We start from the raw sequence: 19,195 nt of genomic DNA, 5'->3' as shown, positions 1-19,195 counted from the left end.
AAATCCTTCTGGTCGAGTGGGAGGGGTCTCCCGTCGCTGACAATCTCTGCAGGTTTTCACATAATGTGAGACATCGGCAGACAGTCGAGGCCAGTAATAGTTCTCTTGAATGCGGCGTAGGGTGCGAGTAAACCCGAGATGTCCAGCTGTCGGCTCGTCGTGTGAAGCGTGTAGAACTTCTTCGCGGAGACAAGCAAGTACAGCAAGGAGGTAGGCTGTTTTGCTCGCAGCGAAGTTCTTCTTCACAAGGACATCATTCTGTACACAGAAGGAAAACAGTCACGAAGTGGTGACTGCAATCCGAGGAGCAAAATGACAGCGAAGATGGTGTCTAAACAAAACTCTATTTGGGGCCGATTTGCACCCACAATGGGCTGAATTACTCGGCGGCGGCGTAGCAACAAACGTGGTCGGCGGTCGTCGAACAGAATGCCCGCCGCTGTCGGCCGTGCTCAATTTAAAGCTGATAGCGAACTTTCTAGATAAAGCGTGAAAAGTTACTAGAACATTCTGGAGCAACGTAGAATCAGCTCTGCCTGGCTGCGATCAATCGATATAAATCTAGTCGTGTCCTGCGTCGCAAACGAAGCGGCGTGGCAGCAGATTTGAAGAATGAACAAACACTGCAAAGATTCGCGGCAATATGATGCATACAGCAATTATTATTGCTGGTGTAGAATTTAACTTGAGTTGCACAGGTTGGGTACAGTCGAACCTCATTATTGTAGACGGGCAAAAAAGCATAAAATACTTGATAAAGCTGAAATTCGTATTATAGAATTTCGTCGAAAATACGTGCAAGAACAGTTAAATTTATTGTGTGAAGGGATGGCAACTTAGGCTATGTTTTCTTGAAAAATGGGGAGACCTTTTTGAAGCTTTATCACTTTTCGTTGGCACTCACAGCGATTTCGGAGGGCGCGAATAACAGGCACTGGTTAGGCTGGCTTCCCCACACAGCCCTCCAGCATGCAGTTACAGCAAAGTGGCTTCCCTGCATTACACACGTGTTGCGTGGGGTATGGTACATCAGAACAGAACCTTTCGCCGTTTCCACCACCTTTGGGACAGGCAACATAAGTGCAGGATGGTTGTGCATGGCTGCAGTGTCCGTGCCACTGCTTCCGGGGTGCTGTCGGCAAGCGTGAGAGGCGTAAACAGGTGTTGGTGTCCTGGCTACCAACCCTCCACGCCTCTGTATCTTACATGGTTTTGTTCGCGAGTGGAACACTACATCGAGGCACCCTAGTGCAAGATAAGAACGCTGGGGTGGTGAACACTTGCGACGCCACCGTCAGTCACGTGTTCAGAGTGGCAAAGCCTTCTGTCTGTCATCCGAGCAGCTCTGCTTGGCTCCCTCCCCAGTGCCAAGCACTGGGGAGGGAGTTCAATGTATGTATTTTATGGCCATCTACGCTCGATATAAAAAGTAGAAATTGCTTATGTTTGCTAAAATATTTTAGAAGAGTTCAATACAGCCAATAATTCGTAATATTCATTTTCGTTGTATAGAGTTGCTTGCTTTGGAAAACATAACAAAGTGCTGCAACCATAAAAATTAGTTCAGAAAGCTAAAGTGCAGCATGATTAATTAATTCTACTCGCTGGTTTTTACCATCAGTTTTGGTTAGTGTTGTTGGTATAGAAATCACAATTTTCATTCTGCTAAAATTAATTGTCTCTCGAATTTGATCTCGACGCAGATGGGAACATTGAAGCTGCTCACTGGCTGGTATTAAAAATCATATTAAATGATACTGTACTGGATTCCTGCACTCGAAACTTGAAACATTTTATCTTTGGTTATCTTTGAAATTTCATTCCCATACGGCTTTAAAGGGAAGCTGAACTATTTATCAAGAATAGGATGAGATTCAAACATTGGATGGAACGCATTAAGCCTGTAGGCCAAGCATGTCAAGTTTTTTTTTGCTAGCATTTAAAATGGGAACATAATCACCGATTAAAGTCACAATGATGTTTAGGCATCTTCTAACAGCTTCAGAAAACTACAGAGAAGCTTAGTAATCACATCATTGTTGGTGAGAGTTCAGATTTTTATTGTCGTCGTTCACATCTTTGTGTGTATCATCGGATGCTGTCAAATAATGCTGTGCGAGCTCTGCCTGTAGTGACGTTGATTTTCTTTCTTCGAGCAAGTGTCTCTGCATTGGAAATGCTCATGTTGAAATGTTCATATCAAACGCCATCTCGTACAAACGTTGCTCTGACATCAATTTTAGCACAGATAAGTGCGAGTCAGTTTGGATTGAATTAGACCAAAGTTTTCTTTCCCGTTCCAAGAACACTATCATTGCTTCTATTTATCGTTTGCCATCCTCATCTTACACCGACTTTTGCAGAGAACTGGACAGCATTCTAACTTCTTTAAACAAAGAAAACAAAGAAATAATTATTGTAGGGGATATGAACATAAACATTATTGATACCGCTGATCATGCTTGCTCTGAATATATGAACATTCTTCTCGGTCATGGCATTGAATCATTATTAGACGTTCCAACTCGTTGTGCATCTGATTCACACGGTACGCTCATCGACCATGTGTTGTCTAACGTCCTTTTACCTCAAACCTCCGGAGTCATTAGATTCAATATAACTGATCACTACCCGGTATTCCTGCTTATAGACAGCTCAAATGAAAGCGCACCGAAAAAATCAAATAGATACTCCTTCGACAAAAACAGGTTTATTGATTTGATAGCCAATGTTGACTGGACAGATGTGTTGCAAGAAAACTGCGCTAACGCTTCGTATAACATTTTTTCGAAGAAATTAATCGATACAGTTGACGCATGCACGACAGTAACGTCACTGGTAAAATGGTATTCTGCACCGCGAAATCCATGGATGACTAACGGAATACTACGCTCTATTAGAAAAAAAAGTAACCTTCACAACAAAGTGAAAGCGCAACCGTTCAACCTCGCTTTAAAACAAAGATTCAAAATCTAGTTAAAAATGCTATCTTCTCTAATTAAACATCGTCAAAGGAGTTACTATGAAAACGAAATACTTAAAAATGGACACAACACTCATAAGAACTGGCAATTGATTAAGGAGTTTTTAAATCTCTCGGACCAAAACGGCAACATTACAGAAATTAATGATGGTACGCGAAGTTTAACTAACCCTACGGACATAGCAAATGCGTTTAACTCATTCTTTTCACAGCTTGTCAAAACGCCTACCGCTGAAACCACGCGACCCACTCGTTGTCCTTTCTCTTTCTATTTGCATCCAACGTCCCCAGATGAAGTTATAAACGTAATAACCAGCTTAAAAAATACCGGGTGTGGCTTAGATTCTATCCTTCCATCTAAAATTAAACTTGTTGCACACGAACTGTCGCCCGTTCTCACTAATGTTATCAATAAGATGTTTAAGTCTGGTGACTTTCCAGATCAACTTAAAAACGGCAAAGTTATTCCTATACATAAGAGAGGCGATAAATACAGTTTGGCTAATTATCGTCCGATAACTATTCTTCCATTTTTCAGTAAAGTAATCGAAAAGCTCGTTGTTAACCGTCTAATGAACTACCTTCTAAAATTCAGCCTTCTGATACCTCATCAATTTGGTTTTCGCCCTAACTATTCCACTGAGCTCGCACTGATACAATTTACTGACAAAATTAAACACTTCATTGATAACGGACTTTGGGCGGCAGCTGTATTCATTGATTTTACGAAGGCATTTGATACAATCAATCATCCCATACTCCTTTTAAAACTAGAAGCGCTGGGAATTTGTGGGCCCACTCTTAGTTTACTAAGTAATTACCTCGCTAACAGAACTCAGTTTGTACAAATATCGAATACTTTATACCAACCAATTACAATTAATCAAGGAGTTAGTTAAGGATCTGTTTTAGGCCCCCTTCTATTCTTAATTTACATTAATGATCTGCAAAAATGCCTCAATAACACTGACTGCATTCTGTATGCAGATGACACTACCATATTTTCTTCTAGCGATAACTGGAGTGACCTAACATCAAAAATTAATGCCGACCTTATAAATGTAATGGAATGGTGCCACAGCAATCTTTTACAAATAAACCCAATTAAAACAAGGCTAATGATATTTCACTCAGAACACAAATGACTTGTCAGCGTTCCAGATGTATACCTAAATAATCACGTTATTCTCCCATCAAGTTCTGTAACATTTCTCGGTGTGACGCTTGATTCACATTTAAAATTTAACCTTCACACTAAATCTATTAGCAAAAAAGTTGCACTCGGTATACGTATACTAATTAGAATGCGTTATTATTTCCAACAGCATATTCTTTGCTCACTTTATTATGCATTCATTCATAGCCACCTCAATTACTGTTTATCATCGTGGGGTAACACCTACTATACCCATCTTTCTTCTTTGTGTCATCTTCAAAACCAATCTGTTAGAATGATGACATTCAGCTCATACACCGCATCCAGTGCTCCCCTTTACCGCCGGCTCAATATCTTACCTCTCCTTTGTTCACTCCAACTGAAACTAAGTTTATTAATTTATCGCGCCCGTCACAATAGCACTACTCTCCCTACATTTACAGGTTCCTGTTTGTGTAACGTTAATAATACTAGATTCGCTGAACAACATAATCTTTTGCTTCGGAATGTCAAAACTAATTATGGCAAACAGTCCGCTTTATTTTCAGCAATCACTGTCTGGAACTCGCTACCCGCAACCATCAAATCATTCCGCACCGAAGCACAATTCCATAAAAACTTGAAAAACTATGTACTGCATAATTGCCTTCAATTGCCACGCCAGTGAAACCTGTTAGTATTGTGTACGACTTCTATTGCCTGAGTGCTTGTTCTATGTTCTCTTTTTGTGTTTGCAAAATGTGTTTTTAAAATTTAGCATGACTAAACTGTTATTTCAGATCTTACTTTTCATTGCACCTGTGTTCCGCTATGTAATTGCTATCTGCCATATATTTATCCTACTTCAAATATGCAATTAATTACAGGAGGTCCCCCTGACAGTTTCCACTTTGGGACCTCCTTCTGTAATAACCAATTTATGTACATCTTACCTATGCATCTTTTTCAATAAACTCAAACTTTCAAAACTGCCACAGTGGATGATGTCATAATGCAGCCTTCTACCCAGAGATGTGCACTGCTAAGTACAAAGATGCATAAACACCATTATGGCTTTAATCAGTTATTACATCGCCGTTTCAAACGCTAGCACAAAAAAGCTTTGCATACTTTGCCTGCATGTTTCACACATTATATCCCTTTAAGCTCGTCCAATTCTAAAACCTCCCAGGCGCTCTTTAATCTCGGGAAGCCGCTACACTAGCTTCTCTCCACTGGACAAGACTCAAAGGGCATGTGCTGTGTTTCTGCTTATATATGCTGTAAAAGCTCATTAATTCGAGTTGCAAAGGCCAAGAAAAAATATTTTAATTATCGGACTTCAAAAAAACTGTCAAGAACTGCTTTCATCACGGCAGATTTATTTAATGAAAGATAGGAGAAGTTGTTGCCTGCTCTTGAGATGGTGGCAGCACTATAATGACCTATGACATGCACGCTTTTGAGAGCGTTGAAGCAGAACTGCTCAAAAATAGGAAGTGCCTCCCTGGGATCTCTCATCGTGTGACACAGTATTGATGGAACCACCTCAAAAGAGGTTGTATATCATTTACGGCCACTTGGATCGGATGCGCGACTGTGCTTCACTGTATAAACAGCAAACGGCACATGACAAGTTCGCAGTTTTCATGCAACGGAAGAAACACACAGATGGAATCAAGAGAAACGCCGATCAGCATCTGAAAAGGCAGGCAGCTGGGCTCAGTTGGCTAGCTCATACACTGCCAATAGCTGCCGTCGCCATGGGGTGGTGTGAAGCTCAGAAAAATGAAACCAACTCATCTATCTTTCTGCATTACTTGAAACCGAAATTACGCAGCTTGGCAATTTTTGAAGACAGTGCTGCCAGTTTTTCCTCATGCTGGCTGTTATGCACCTGTCAAAGGTGTGTGGGCGACTCTGCAGCATGCAATTCAGGTTTGAGGAAGGCTCTTTTGACAACTGCTTGCCGTGCCAGTCATTCCTAGATGCGGCCTTCTTTCGGGAGCCCGTTCAAATTAACTGGTGCGAGGCGCTTAGGGTCTGAATTAGCAAGCTTCCAGTGCCATAGATTTACATGGGCACTGACCAGGACAGTGCTGGCAGTTCGGGTTATGTGGATTTTCAAATTAGCGGGAGGTAAATTAACCAGTTTTTACTTTGGCTTCGCTCTGAGATTGATGCAGTATGCAAGACATGTTCTGTTCCATGCGTGTCACCTGTGGTCTTTTGCAAACTGGTCTTTCTTACTTTTCCTCTGGGTGCAGATCTTAAAGGAGATCTCAGCTGGAGCTGCCACAGTGAGCGGGGTCACAAATGGCCAGGTGTGTGGCAATGGTGCCGAAGACATGGGACTGGACGAGCCCAAGAAGGTGGGCAATAAACTGTCCTTTCTAGCTCTAGCTACTATAGCACTCCGCATTGCTGCTGTCCTTTGAAAGGCTTGGTGATAAGAATTGTACTGTGGGAGTGTGAAGGTTTGCATTAACTGGTGTGTGCAAGCGGTGTTTTTGGCTTGTGTATCTACGGAACTAAGCAAAAGTTCCTGAACTAAACTGTTCAGCATGTCAAATGGTCTAAATTTTTTTGCCATAGTTGGCTTCCTGTACGTATGGTAGTTGGTTGCCGTGGTAATATGGAGACTCTTGCATCTCAGATTTTATGGGCTGCTTTGCAGGTGGACTTCCGGGGGAAGCTGTATCTGGCACCTCTTACTACGGTAAGTGTAAATTTCAGCTGCGGAGGCGTAGGCTCAAGGTTCACCATCGTCAGCAGGGGGCAGGACACTGAGGTGGCAGTCACGCATAACGAGGCTGGCAATGCCACAGGGTGTTTGTCCAGTGTCCACCATGAGTGGAAACGTTGGGACAGTGATCGCACAGGAGGAAATGGGGTTGACTGCGAGAGAGATGGAAACGGTACAAGCCGTTCTTGGCAGGGCTGCCTGACGGCTTCAGCGTTGGTAAGAGGCGCAGCAGCAGGAGGCTGGTGGCAAGCAGATGGCAGGGCCTCGGGCACTTGCTCCCGGACCACGTGCTGAAATGTCAGATCCGGCTTAGAGGAGAACTCAGGACAGAGAGAAGGAGCGGCAGCTGCCGAGCAATCTCCTCACCACCAGTAAACTGCTTAATAAGCATCTCAATCTGCACAGAGAGTTGTAAAATAAAGACGCACTGACTGCACAGCTTATTGTAGCTCTGGCAGAGATTGAAAATTTCGGTGTCAGAGATGGGATTCTTGGCCACAAGCATGTGAAAAGTATCCTCAATGCCTTTGAGCACATGCTTGATTTTGTCAGTCTTCATCATGGACATATTGACGCGCTTGCAGAGGTTGATGACACTTATGGTTTATGAGGCTTAACGTCCCAAAGCAGCTCAGGCTGTGAGGGACAACGTAGTGGAGGGGTGCGGATAATTTTCACCACCTGGGGCTCATTAATGTGCACTGACATCGCATAGTACACTGGCCTTTAGCATTTCGCCTGCACAGAAATTCCACCACAGCGGCCGGGATCGAGCGCGCGTCTTTCCAGTCAGCAGCCAAGCACCATAACCACTGAGCCACCGCAGTGGCATTGATGACATCTTCTATATAGCATGTACAAAAAAATGTGACAGCGCGCCGAACCCTACACCTTCCCCCCCAAGACTCGGCAAATCTATTCAGAGATAAGCCGAGGCAACAAACAACAAAAAGGGTTCGGCAAGTGGCGGTTGAGTACCTCTGCACGAGCAAGCAACCGGAGCCTGCGAGCCCGCATGCTGCGACCCTTCGTCACACACACAGATACATGCTACTAAGGTCCACAAAATATATACAAAAAAGAAACACGCACAGAAATCCCACACTTTCGTTTTTGTTCGATCGACGTTCGCCTTTCTTGAGTACAACGAGTACAGTTTGTTGTCCATGCACACAGTTCCCTGGTCCACTATCCCCAGCGGTCACTGCGGGACGTCAGCCAGTGCACTATCCCAACAAGCGTTGGGTATTCTAGACAAGGTATCTGCGTTAACGTGGTCGGCTCCTCTGCGATGTTGGGTATTCTAGACAAGGTATCTGCGTTAGCGTGGTCGGCTCCTCTGCGATGTTCAATGGTGACATTGTAGCATTGGAGCGCAAGAGCCCAGCGCGTAAGCTTTGCACTTTGAGGCACACTGCTCGTAAAAAAGGAGAGCGGATTGTGGTCAGTGATGACAGTCACGGTGGCGGCGAACACCCACGTCTCAAACTTTTTTAATGCCCAGATTACCCCGAATGCCTCCCTCTCGATTGCCGCCCACCGCATCTGCGATGGTGTGAACTTGTGACTGGCGAAGGCTATCGGCGCCTCAGTGCCGTTGTCAGAAAGCTGCGCTAAACAGGCACCGGCTGCTACTGCCGACGCGTCTGTGAAAAGCAGATACGGCTTTTGCGGGTCCGGAGTGATCAGTGAAACCGCCTCGCTTAGAGCTTTCTTCAGGGCTTTCAAGGCTTTGCCCGCATCATCTGGCCACGGTATTTTGTTCAGCATGCCTTTTCCTGTCAGGCGTGTTAGTGGCAGAGCGATTTCTGCAAAATTGGGAACATAGCTATGGTAGTAGCCACACAGCCCAAGGGTGCTCCTCAATTCTTTCTTTGTCTTAGGGGCTTGAATTCCTTCGATGGCCTCAATTTTCTCTTTGGCTGGGCCATGCCGGCCTGAGCCGACAACGTGCCCCAGGTAGCGGATTGAAGGCATCGCTACCTGGCACTTCTCCCAGCTAGCGTGCAGGCCCACCTCCTCCAGAGTGCAAAACACCCGCTTTAAATGATGGATATGCGCTTCTAGAGATTGGCTGAATACGGCGATATCGTCTAGATAGGCGCAAGCGTATTCTTCCTGCCCGGCTAGCAACTGGTTCATGTTCCTTTGGAAGGTTGCCGCTGCGTTCTTAAGACCGAAAGGCATCACCCGCCAGGCAAATTGACCTAGGTGCGAGATGAACGCTGTCGGAAGCTGAGAATCCTGAGCGAGTGGCGCCTGCCAATAGCCGCGCCTGAGGTCCAGAAGTGTTATGAACCTCGCGACTCCGACTCGCATGATCAGCTCCTGGGGGCAAACCATACGAAATGCGTCCGTCTCGGTCACCGCGTTCAGCGCTCGGTAGTCTATGCAAAGACGTACCGACCGCCTTTTTTTGGGAACGCACACGATCGGGTGTGCAAAAGGGCTTTTACAGGGGTAGATGAGGCCTTGTGCAAGGAGCTCATCAGTTTGCCTCGTTACTTCGTCTTTTAAAGCCTCTGGAATCCTATAAGGGTGGCCTCGACTTGGAGTTGCCCCCTCTGCGAGCTTTATGCTGTGCTCGCCCACGCGCGCGATCGACGGTTCGTTTGCAAATAATGCCTGGTGCTGCTCGAACGTGGCGTGCACCAGCTCCGCTGCATCCGTGTCTAAGTGGCTTGTTTTATCCGGCGTAGGCATTACCCGGTCCTTCGGGACGTTGCTTGCGCGCGGGGTATATTTGATTTCTCCAAAATCGCAGTCGTCATCAAATATGACGCTCACCGAACCTACCTTCCCGACCTAAGGGCGTAGCTTATTTGCATGTACTAGCATGCGGCGACCGTCACTCATCTGCACATAGTACGAGTGCTCGCGGTACCTTTTTGTCACCACTGCCGGCCCTAGTCACTTCGGGTACATTTTCCCTGGCCTCTTGTCATCAAAGACGAGGACCGCCTCACCTTCGCGAAAGGTTTTTACCATTGCGTGCTTGTTGTAGTGCGACGAGTACGCCTCTTGCTGTTTTCTAGTCCTTAGCTCCGCAATGTCGGCCGCGATCTCGAGCTGTGATTTCAGATTTTTCAAATACAGTCGCCGACCAATATTTCGGACGCCCAATTTTTCGGACCTGCCTGAAAATCCGGACCTTGCCATGGCACCGTCACGCGCTCCATAGAGTCAATGTATAACACCGACCAAAATTTCGGACGTTTGAATCCTTCTCGTTCGATTTTCCGGACTTTTTCTTTCAATTCGCGACTCAACAGCTGCCGCAGACGCAAACAACGCCGGTGCCATTTTGATTTTCTGGCCGCTGCCATTTTGGTTTTCTGCAACCTCGAACCCACGTGTCATATCGTCCGCTGATCACGCCATCGGAACCGGAACCTCGCATACCCAGTATAGCCTCGATAGCAGGTACCGCTTGCTGCACCCTCCCGCCAGTGCCTGCTCTGCCGTGCTGCCGTCTTGCACTGTCGTCAGTCGCCGCAGTCGCCATTCACGTGTGGTGTGTTGTGCTGTTTCCATCGCCGCGTCCGCGTCAACTACAGGCAGTTACCGATGGCGCCGACACCGCCGTCCTCGTCCGTTTCTTCGAGAAAACCATCGAAGCGAGGAAATTACAGCCGTTTTACGGTGGAAAAGAAGGCCGCCATTATCAGACAAGTGGAAAGTGGCCGGTCGAAAGCGGACGTTGCAAAGCAATTTGCAATCTCGAAGCAAACTATGTCAGATTACCTAAAAAACAAGGTTAAAATTCTAGAAGCCGCCGAGAAGTCATCTGTATCCCGCCACAAGAATGTCAGCCAAGGTGCCCACCCGAAGCTTGAGGAAGCCATTCTGGTGTGGCTGAAAGCCATGATTGCCAAACAGGTGCCGGTGTCCGGTGATGTTTTAAAGAAAAAGGCAGAAACCCTGGCGCTGCAGATGAATATTGAAGGCTGCAAGTTTAGCGATGGTTGGGTCCGAAATTTTAAGAGGAGACATGACCTCAGCTTCAAAAAAATGTATGGCGAGAGTGCCGCGGTTGACGAGCCAGCTGTTGAAAGCTTTCGGCGTGGCAGGCTGCAGTCATTGCTGCAGCAGTTTGCGCCCGAAGATACATTTAACTGCGACGAAACCGGCCTCTTCTACAAGATGTTACCGGAAAAAACCCTTGCTTTTGCCGGCGACCCTTGCCATGGTGGCAAGCACAGCAAGGAACGGCTGACAGTCCTCGTCGGCTGCAACATGCTCGGCACCGAAAAGCTCCCGATTCTGGTGATAGGAAAGTCAAAGAATCCAAGATGTTTTAAAGCAGCAGGTGTTCCAGTGCTGTACGAAGCCAACAAGAAGACTTGGATAACGCAGCACATTTTCGAACATTACATCCGGAAGCTGGATAAAAAGTTCGAGCGCCAAGGACGCAAAGTTCTCATGCTGGTAGACAACTGCGCTGCACATGGGCATATTCAGGATCTGAAAGCCACGCAGCTGGAATTCTTGCCGCCGAACACGACGTCCCTACTACAGCCCATGGACCAAGGCGTTATCCGGACACTCAAGCACCTCTATCGGTCACGCATGCTTAGTCGCATGGTGCTATGCGTGGACAACGGCAAAACTTAGTGTCGACTTGTTGTCTGCACTCGGCATGCTTTCCGATGCATGGAAGGCGGTGACTGAGGACACACTGCGGAATTTCTTCCGCCATGCGGGTTTCGCGATAAGAGACGAAGTGCCGTCGTCATCCGATGATAGCGCCAGTGAAGCTCATCAGCCATCTTCATATGCTGACCTCATCGAGCACTTGCGCGCTGCGGGAGCCGTTCCCATGGGAGTGACGCTGGAGCAGTTCGCCAACGCTGACAGCGAGATCGAGCTCTGCGCTGAACTGACTGACGACGAAATTGTTCGCCAGGTGCTGGACACTAATGACTCGGGTTCCGACAGTGAGGAGCCGGAGACTGTGCTGCCAACTAGCAGTGAACTAACCCGAGCTTTAATGGTGCTTTCGGCTGTGTACAGCGAGAACGTCACCCTTGCCGACGTGCAAGCCGACTTACTTGTACGGCAACGTAGCGCACCGCAGAGGCAAATTGACCAGTTTTCCAAGCCGCTCACGGAATAAAGTGACTTTTTTTTGCGTGAATTCGTTTTTTCGGACTGCCTGATTTTCCGGACGCTATCTCGGCCCCTTGAGGGTCCGAAAAATCGGTCGGCGACTGTACTCAGCGGGAGCACTCGCTAGCTTCCCGGGTACCTAAATGTCGCCTGCCCAGCGTTGCTTCAGGATACCGAGTGGTCCTACTGGGTCTCGGCCTTAAAGCATTCAGAAGGGTGACACACCAGAGGTGCCGTGTGGTACCTCCCGATAGGCCCAAAGAAGAAAGGGAATGAACTTGTCCCAGTTCTTCGGTTCCTTTTCGATTACGTGTGAGAGCATGGTCTTAAAGACTGTTCCACCTCTCCACCGCCTCATTGCTCTCCGGATGATTGGGAGCGGAAAAGCGTGGGGTACAGCCGAGTCTTTCGAGGAACTCCTTCGTAAGTGCGGCTGTGAAATGGTGCCGCAATCTGAGCACACCACCTCGGGAACCCCAGTCCGGCTAAACACCGAAAGCAGCGCGTCGCAGGTTGCCCTGGCGGACAAAACCTTAGGCAGGCTACTTCTGGCCAACGCGTGCACAGATCTTTTATGCAAAGCGCGTACCGATGTCCTCGGCCAGACGATGGCTCAATCGGACCTATGATATCGACGTTCACTTTCTGAAAGGGAAACTTCGGGCGAGTGAGAGGCGTTATCGGTACCCTATCGGTTCGCCGGTGGTCTGAATGCACTTGACAGCTATGGCAGCTGTCACGGTGTTTGCGAATATCCGACTCCATGCCCGGCCAGTAGAAACTGTACTTTAGGCGAGCTTTAGTCTTGCGAAAGCCCAGGTGTCCCCCCCCCCCCCCCCCCCCCCCAATAGGACTTGTGTGCTAGGCTGAGTGCGGCCTCGCGCCGTAATCTTGGCAGTACTAACTGCTGTACCCCTTGGCCTAGCACCTGGTCTTTATGATACAAAACTCCGTCTACGATAGACATGCCCGCCTTTCCTTGCTTGGCGTTCTGCCAGGCCTGACGCAGAGTCTCATCCTCATGCTGCTCCGCGCGAAACTTCTGTGCCCCGCTAAGCTCAGCCGTGCCGCCCGCCTGTGATGGCTCGATCTCATTACTGTCAACTGTCTGCTAGGGCAGGATTTCGTCTGCGAACGCCAGGACGGGCTCGGTGCCCACGTCTGGCCCTGATCTATCTGGTCTGTCTTAAGCCGGCGGCGACAGAGTTCCCACCGCCTGCACGCGACCCTCACTGTCCGTTTTGCCCGAGTCGTGCAGCTGTTCCCATGCGTCTGCGGAAATTAGACAGTCGGCTTGTGTGAGCTTGTCGGTGAGCGCACACAACACCGGTGTCGCATCGTCCACATTTTCGATCAGGGGAGCGCCACGACACAGCGCCAACGGAACTACTGCCAGTTTTGCCTCTACCTTCTCTCCGAAAGCGGAGACGAGATCGATCGCCCCATGTGGGGATACGAGCTCCTCAGGTACAAGGCTTTCACGCACTACGGTGATATCTGCACCGGTGTCCACAATAGCGCCAATAACCGCTTCTCTACAACAGATTTTTATGTCCTTGAGCGCTGGACGCGTGGATTGCAAGGCATGGGTGGACACGCGTGCCGTTAGCCTATCATCGCGCGGTGGATTCTCTCGTCTGTCAGCTGGGTTCTCACGATCAAATGGGCAGTTCGCGACAACATGTCTCCAGCTTCGCATTGGAAACAGCCACCTGACCGCGATACCTTTTTCTTTTCTCCTCCTGGCCTGACTGCGGCTATTCCGTCTCCTCGCTCTGCTCCATGTTTCTGCGTAAGTGGGGCTTCAGTTCTCGGTTTTGGGGGCGTGTCAAAACCTTTAAAGCTGTCGGCTTTCCTCTGGGCGCTTCCCTTCCCGGCGGCTTCCTCGTATGTCTGTAGCAGTGCAGCTATCTCATCCGCATTCAGTCATTTCTCACCCTCGCACAGCTAGACATATTTATGTGCTTCTTCTGATAGCCCCGCCTTGAGCTGGTCGGCAACCAGCAGCTTCAATAATCCGTCAAAAGACGACACGCATTGTGACTTTAAATAAAAATTTAAGTAACTCTGGACGCGTGTGACAAAAGCCTTCCAGGTTTCTTCGCGGCTCTTGGTGGCCCCAGAAAACCGCCTTTGATACTCTGCGGCTGGAAGTTTCAACTCGTCTAGGACTACCGCCTTCAACTTGTCATAGTCCCTGTGCTGCTCTGCGGTGAACCGTGTCGATAAGTAGGCTACCCGCCCAGCCAGCACCGGGAACACAAGCTGCGCCCAATGTTCCTTCGGCACGTTGTAAGCCACGAGCGAGCATTCCACTGACTCAAACCAGACGGGTACTTCATCGTCTGCCGGCAATTTGGGGAACGCGCCGGCGAGTAGCTTAGCGTACTGTCTCATCCGCTCGTCCTCGGAAGATGCCGCATTCTGGCTTCGAGCACGCATGATTTGCATCCCGAGCTCTAAGGCTCTTATCATTTTTTCATAAAATTCCAACTCTTTCTCAATGTTTTGGCCATGCCGTGACCTCGACGCCTCGTTGCTGCCCTTGTCTCCACCGTCCCCCCTGTCACCACTGTCACTACCGCTGTCCGTCGTAGATGCCTTGTCGGGGTTAAGATGACCAAATCGGGTTATCATCAACTACGCAAGGCTTAGTCAAACAGTGACCACTAAGAAAACGAAGGAACCAGGGAACTCACTCGGAGCTGCGCTCAGGGTCCTCTTTTCGGGCAGGAATGGCGGCGACCTCGGACCAGGTGCCGACTGGAGCCGCTAGCAAGCTGCCTTTACTCGGGGATGCCGTTTTCTGTCCGCTGAAGGCCGTGTCCGCTTGAATCTTCCAACTGCCGCCGTTGCTCAGGGATACCACTCTGTGTCTGTTGAAGGCCTTGTCTTCGGCGTTTCACGCCCGATGCGGTTCGCACCTTCGTACCACCGTAGCCTGTCGTCCTTTCGGTATCTCGCCTTGGATGCCGAATTTCGTCGTTCTCTCCGTGGATGTCTTCGTCCGTTCCTCGGGGCCGCTGCAGAGCACCAGTACTGTCGACTGCGCCGGTGGTGTTGGTCCGGCGATTTCCAGAAACTGGATGCACCGCTTGAGGGCTTCTCGATGATATGACTTTCAGGCGAAGCGATTTAGTGAGAAACGAACTTTTATACAGGCTATTTACAGATGGGTACAAACAAAAGTCAGTATACGGCCGCAACTATTCGCGGCCGGCCTAGCCGACCGCCTGCACGGAGGCGAGGGACACCGCGTCCCAACAGTCAAACTGGCGCGCCTTGCACCAGCTCTCAACGGTCACTCCCTCCGCACTCGGCCAGACCGAGCCCCTGCCAGCTAGGAGTAGCTAGAGACAAAAGCACACGGGCGCGGCTCCCTTCGCGGGTACACCCCGAAGATGCCCGCGCCCCTTTCCACATGTAAAAATAAACTGCTAACTGCGGCTCATCAGTTTTGACGAATAGGAAAGCTTAGAACTGATGTCAGCGTTTTCCCTTACCCCCGAGTTCCTCCCTAGGTGGTCTCGCAATCCTTCGCCAAGGGGACAGGGGTCCAAGGTCGAGGCCGGCAGAGAGCCCCGCCATCCGGAGCGGCGAAGGAAACCGCAAGGACGAATGGGGAGACTAACCAAAAAGGCATGAGTCCCTTTCTAACGGCGTGCACTAAAGCAAAACAAAATAAAACAAAACCGTACGCGCAGCCCAGGTCACTGTCCTCTCGCGGAATATTCGCAACACATGTACAAAAAGATGCGTCAGCGCACCGAACCCTAGATTACTTCTCAAAATACACTGTATCTCTATGTTACAACTTGCGTGCAATACAGATAACATATGTCAATGCACCAGAGGTGTTAAGTTTATCTCAAACGGCACAGCTGTTGTTTTCACTACTTCACTTCATGCATTATTCATGCAGTACAGAAAGATCATTCTGTGCACAGTGAGTGCATACAATTTAATGCATGCACGATGTATCTTACAACCATGGATAATTGCAAAAAAAAATTGTATATATAAACACATGAAAACAAACCACTATCACGCAATGGCCTTCACTGTCCATGTTATGCGGCACCGATAGAATTCACTTAACATACAGTTGCATAATCAGTTCCCATGATGTGCCGACTCTTCTGCAGACGAAACACAATGACTGCTGTCCACAGCAGTGACGAAATCATAGTTCATGATCCATGGCGCCGAAATAAGATATGGCTCCCGAGAAAGCATACGCAGGTAACGGTGCCCGTCGTATCCATGTGTGTCTCACTAAAACCAAACACCACAGTAGCTGTCACTGCGCTGACATCACTAACACATGAAGGATCACGGCTCCAAAATGGCTGTGGCCGGTGCCGCAAAGCAGGCTATAACGCCCCAGATAATGTGATTAACGGAGTTCGCGAAACACACAAAGGTTGCGCGGCAATTACAACAACCACGCAGTTCAGAAATTCGAAAAAGATAGAGAGAGAGATCTTTCCTCCTTTCAAAACCTTCTGGCTCTTCGTCACAAACGTTAGCACCAATTCCTCCTTCACTTACGTTCATAGCGGGCCGGGGCATAACAACAGCTTCAGCAGAGGTTTCTGGAATTAGCCGGGACGGAAGTGGCTCGTGACTTCCTCCCTCTGGTTTGTGTACGAGAGGTTGGTAACACCGGTGAAGATATGAGGCCACATTGAAATCTCTTTGAAAACTACTTAGAAAATTATTTCTGAAAAAAAAATCAACTTTTAAATTTTTGTTTGATCAAAATTCTCATTCATTTCTGAATGAAGTGCAGCGAAATTATACAGCCAAAGTTGTAACATGCTACGCATCTCGCGAAACTGAAAGTAAAAGGTAAATCAAAGTAATTGCCGGATTTTTTTGATCAGTTGACTCTTGCTAATTCAGACTTCGAGGGACCAGAGACTTTTGTTGGAATTATCAGAAGTGCCCTTAATATGATCCAAGACTGAATGCAATTTGCTGTGTGTATATCTATGTACGCAAATAGTATTTTGGACCTATTTCTCTGCAAATGTAGCTAAATGCTTTAGCGTAACATAAAATATGTGTGAAAGGCAGTGATAAGTTCCTTTATTCAAGTGTGGTAAAAAAAGTTATCAATAATGTGCTGGTTTTGCAATAGAGTTTTTAAAAAACTCAAGGGGCGAAAAATGGCCCAGATCATCTGAAGGTCGAATAGCTACAAAAAACTTTCTAGTAAATTTAATTGATGCAAAACTAGGCAGTGGCCATCAAAAACTGCACGGCAGGGACGGTTTTTTGCTAGTCCATCATTTTGTAGTGCATGCCCACTATCGGGAATATCAAAGCAGAACTGCTCCAGAACGGAAAGGCTTTCCACGGCCTCCTTCACAGGCGCGACGCATCAGCAGGAGCCTCCTCACGTGTAGCGGTGTCCATGTATGGAGGCTTCACTACACAACGAGCGGCTCATATTGAGTGCGCATTATCGGTGCACAGGACCGCACGGACGGATGTGAGGGGAACGCACATTTGCGCCAGAACGACGAGAGGCCTTTTCGCCTTTAAGAGCAGAACGGGACAACGCTATCGGGACTGCCACACGCGGCATGGAGGGGGGTCTGCGCATTGACGGACCAGCGATGAGCAACTGCTGAAGGTCAGCATGAAGAGCGATGCGACAGAGCCGCGGCAGCTGGGCTGCCTTTGTGGCGACGATGACGACATTGGCTTTTCCGCCTCACGAGCTCCTTAACGCTTTCACGTTAAAAAGACGAGTGACACGCAAATTAGCATCTGAACCAGCGCGCAGTTGGGTTTAGTTCCTAGGCGTGCGTTCGGCAGCCGCAATCCTTGCGGGCTGGTAGTGAAGCTCAGAAAACGAAACTGCTGCAACGGGGCAACCCCGATTGACACGGCCCCCCTTGAGGCCGCGTCGGAGCTAACTGGTTGGAGGGGCCAGGTTTTCAATTCATGCAGCGCTGCAAACCTTAATTAACCTTAATTTAAGTGAAATCGCGGCACGAATTAAGCGGCTTTAAAATGCATTGAAAATATAGCCAGCAAACCAAAATTTTGTAATTTTAGAGAGCAGCTCAGAAGAACACACAGAACACAGCAGAAACAAAGAAACACAGAACGGGCGCTGTGTTCCTTTGTTTCTACTGTGTTCTGTGCCATTCTTTTGCGCTGCTTTCTAATGTTCCAAATATGAACCAACCACCTCAAACTCAAATTTTGAAATTTGTTTGATTGACCGAAAGTACGATTTATCAGAGTTTAAATTATCACGAGTCTAATGTAATCGGTTATTTTTGAAGTGAAAGCTTCACTGCGCTAGGTTTTCGAGAGATCAGCGTCACTGCAGCCACGTGACAGGTGTCACGTGGTGGCATGTGGCAGGTCATGTGACCTACTGACGTCATCACAATCTGCCCACCGTGGCAGGTGGCAACTGCCCCATCGGGCATCGGGCATTTCATCGACGCTTTGCAGACAATCCATTTGGCAGTGTGTGTAGCGTTTGTGAATGTAGTCATGCAAAGGAAGCTTTCTCTTCTCTCCAGGGTTAACCAAAATTTAAACCACAGCTAATTTTTTTGTCTTCATTTTTCAATTTATACTAATAATTGTTTCTTACAACCTCTAATTTTGTTTGTTTAATGACTGAAGCGCTCACAAAAGCAACGCAAAGCATTTGGAACACACTCGTTTGTTATGTCAGCCAACCGACATTGAAGTTGGGTTTGTGTGATGTTCTGCGTCATTCTAACAATGGCAGCAGAGAGACTTTAGACAGTTTGGAGCACATTGGGATCAAACCAGGACTGCATACACTCAAAGCTTGCCTGACAGGTGACCAACAGTATATCTGGACACCTTCCTGTCGGCCTACTCATGTCGCAGAAAACACATGAAAAAAAAATGAGCTCCCATACGAGTGAAAGCAAGGAAGAGCTGAGCTATAAATATATGAATTTTAACCCTCCTGGGCATTGCTTTATAACATTTTTAGTTGTTCCCAATCTTCTGTCATCTTTCTTGAAACTCTTTTTGGCATTCCTTTTTGCACAAGAAATTTTAACTTTATTCCTGTATGGGACTTTTTACTGAAACTTTGTAAGAACCATAATAAGTAAAATCATGAAACTTCTTTCTTGTCAGAAAGATGAGAGTATGAAAACCTGGGCCTCTTCGATTATCTGCCTCTGGCTGCCAGAGTGCAGAGCCAGGTGCTCGA

General features: G+C 47.9%; 1 protein-coding gene across 3 annotated transcripts in view; it reads left to right on the top strand.

Annotated features, from left to right (window-relative positions):
• The window catches only part of Dus3 (Dihydrouridine synthase 3), a 78,897-nt gene that overhangs the window by 20,809 nt on the left and 38,893 nt on the right, over positions 1-19,195 (top strand). For all 3 annotated transcript variants that reach the window (XM_077657449.1, XM_077657448.1, XM_077657450.1), the window contains exons 4-5: positions 6,386-6,490; positions 6,796-6,837. In XM_077657449.1, coding sequence (XP_077513575.1) covers positions 6,386-6,490; positions 6,796-6,837 — 147 coding nt within the window. The remainder of the gene's footprint in view (positions 1-6,385; positions 6,491-6,795; positions 6,838-19,195) is intronic.

The sequence above is a fragment of the Amblyomma americanum genome, chromosome 3, assembly GCF_052857255.1.
Source record: "Amblyomma americanum isolate KBUSLIRL-KWMA chromosome 3, ASM5285725v1, whole genome shotgun sequence".
Classification (NCBI taxonomy): Eukaryota; Metazoa; Arthropoda; class Arachnida; order Ixodida; family Ixodidae; genus Amblyomma; species Amblyomma americanum.
Note: the sequence above shows the minus strand (reverse complement) of the source record. Positions and strands in the feature narration are given on the sequence as shown.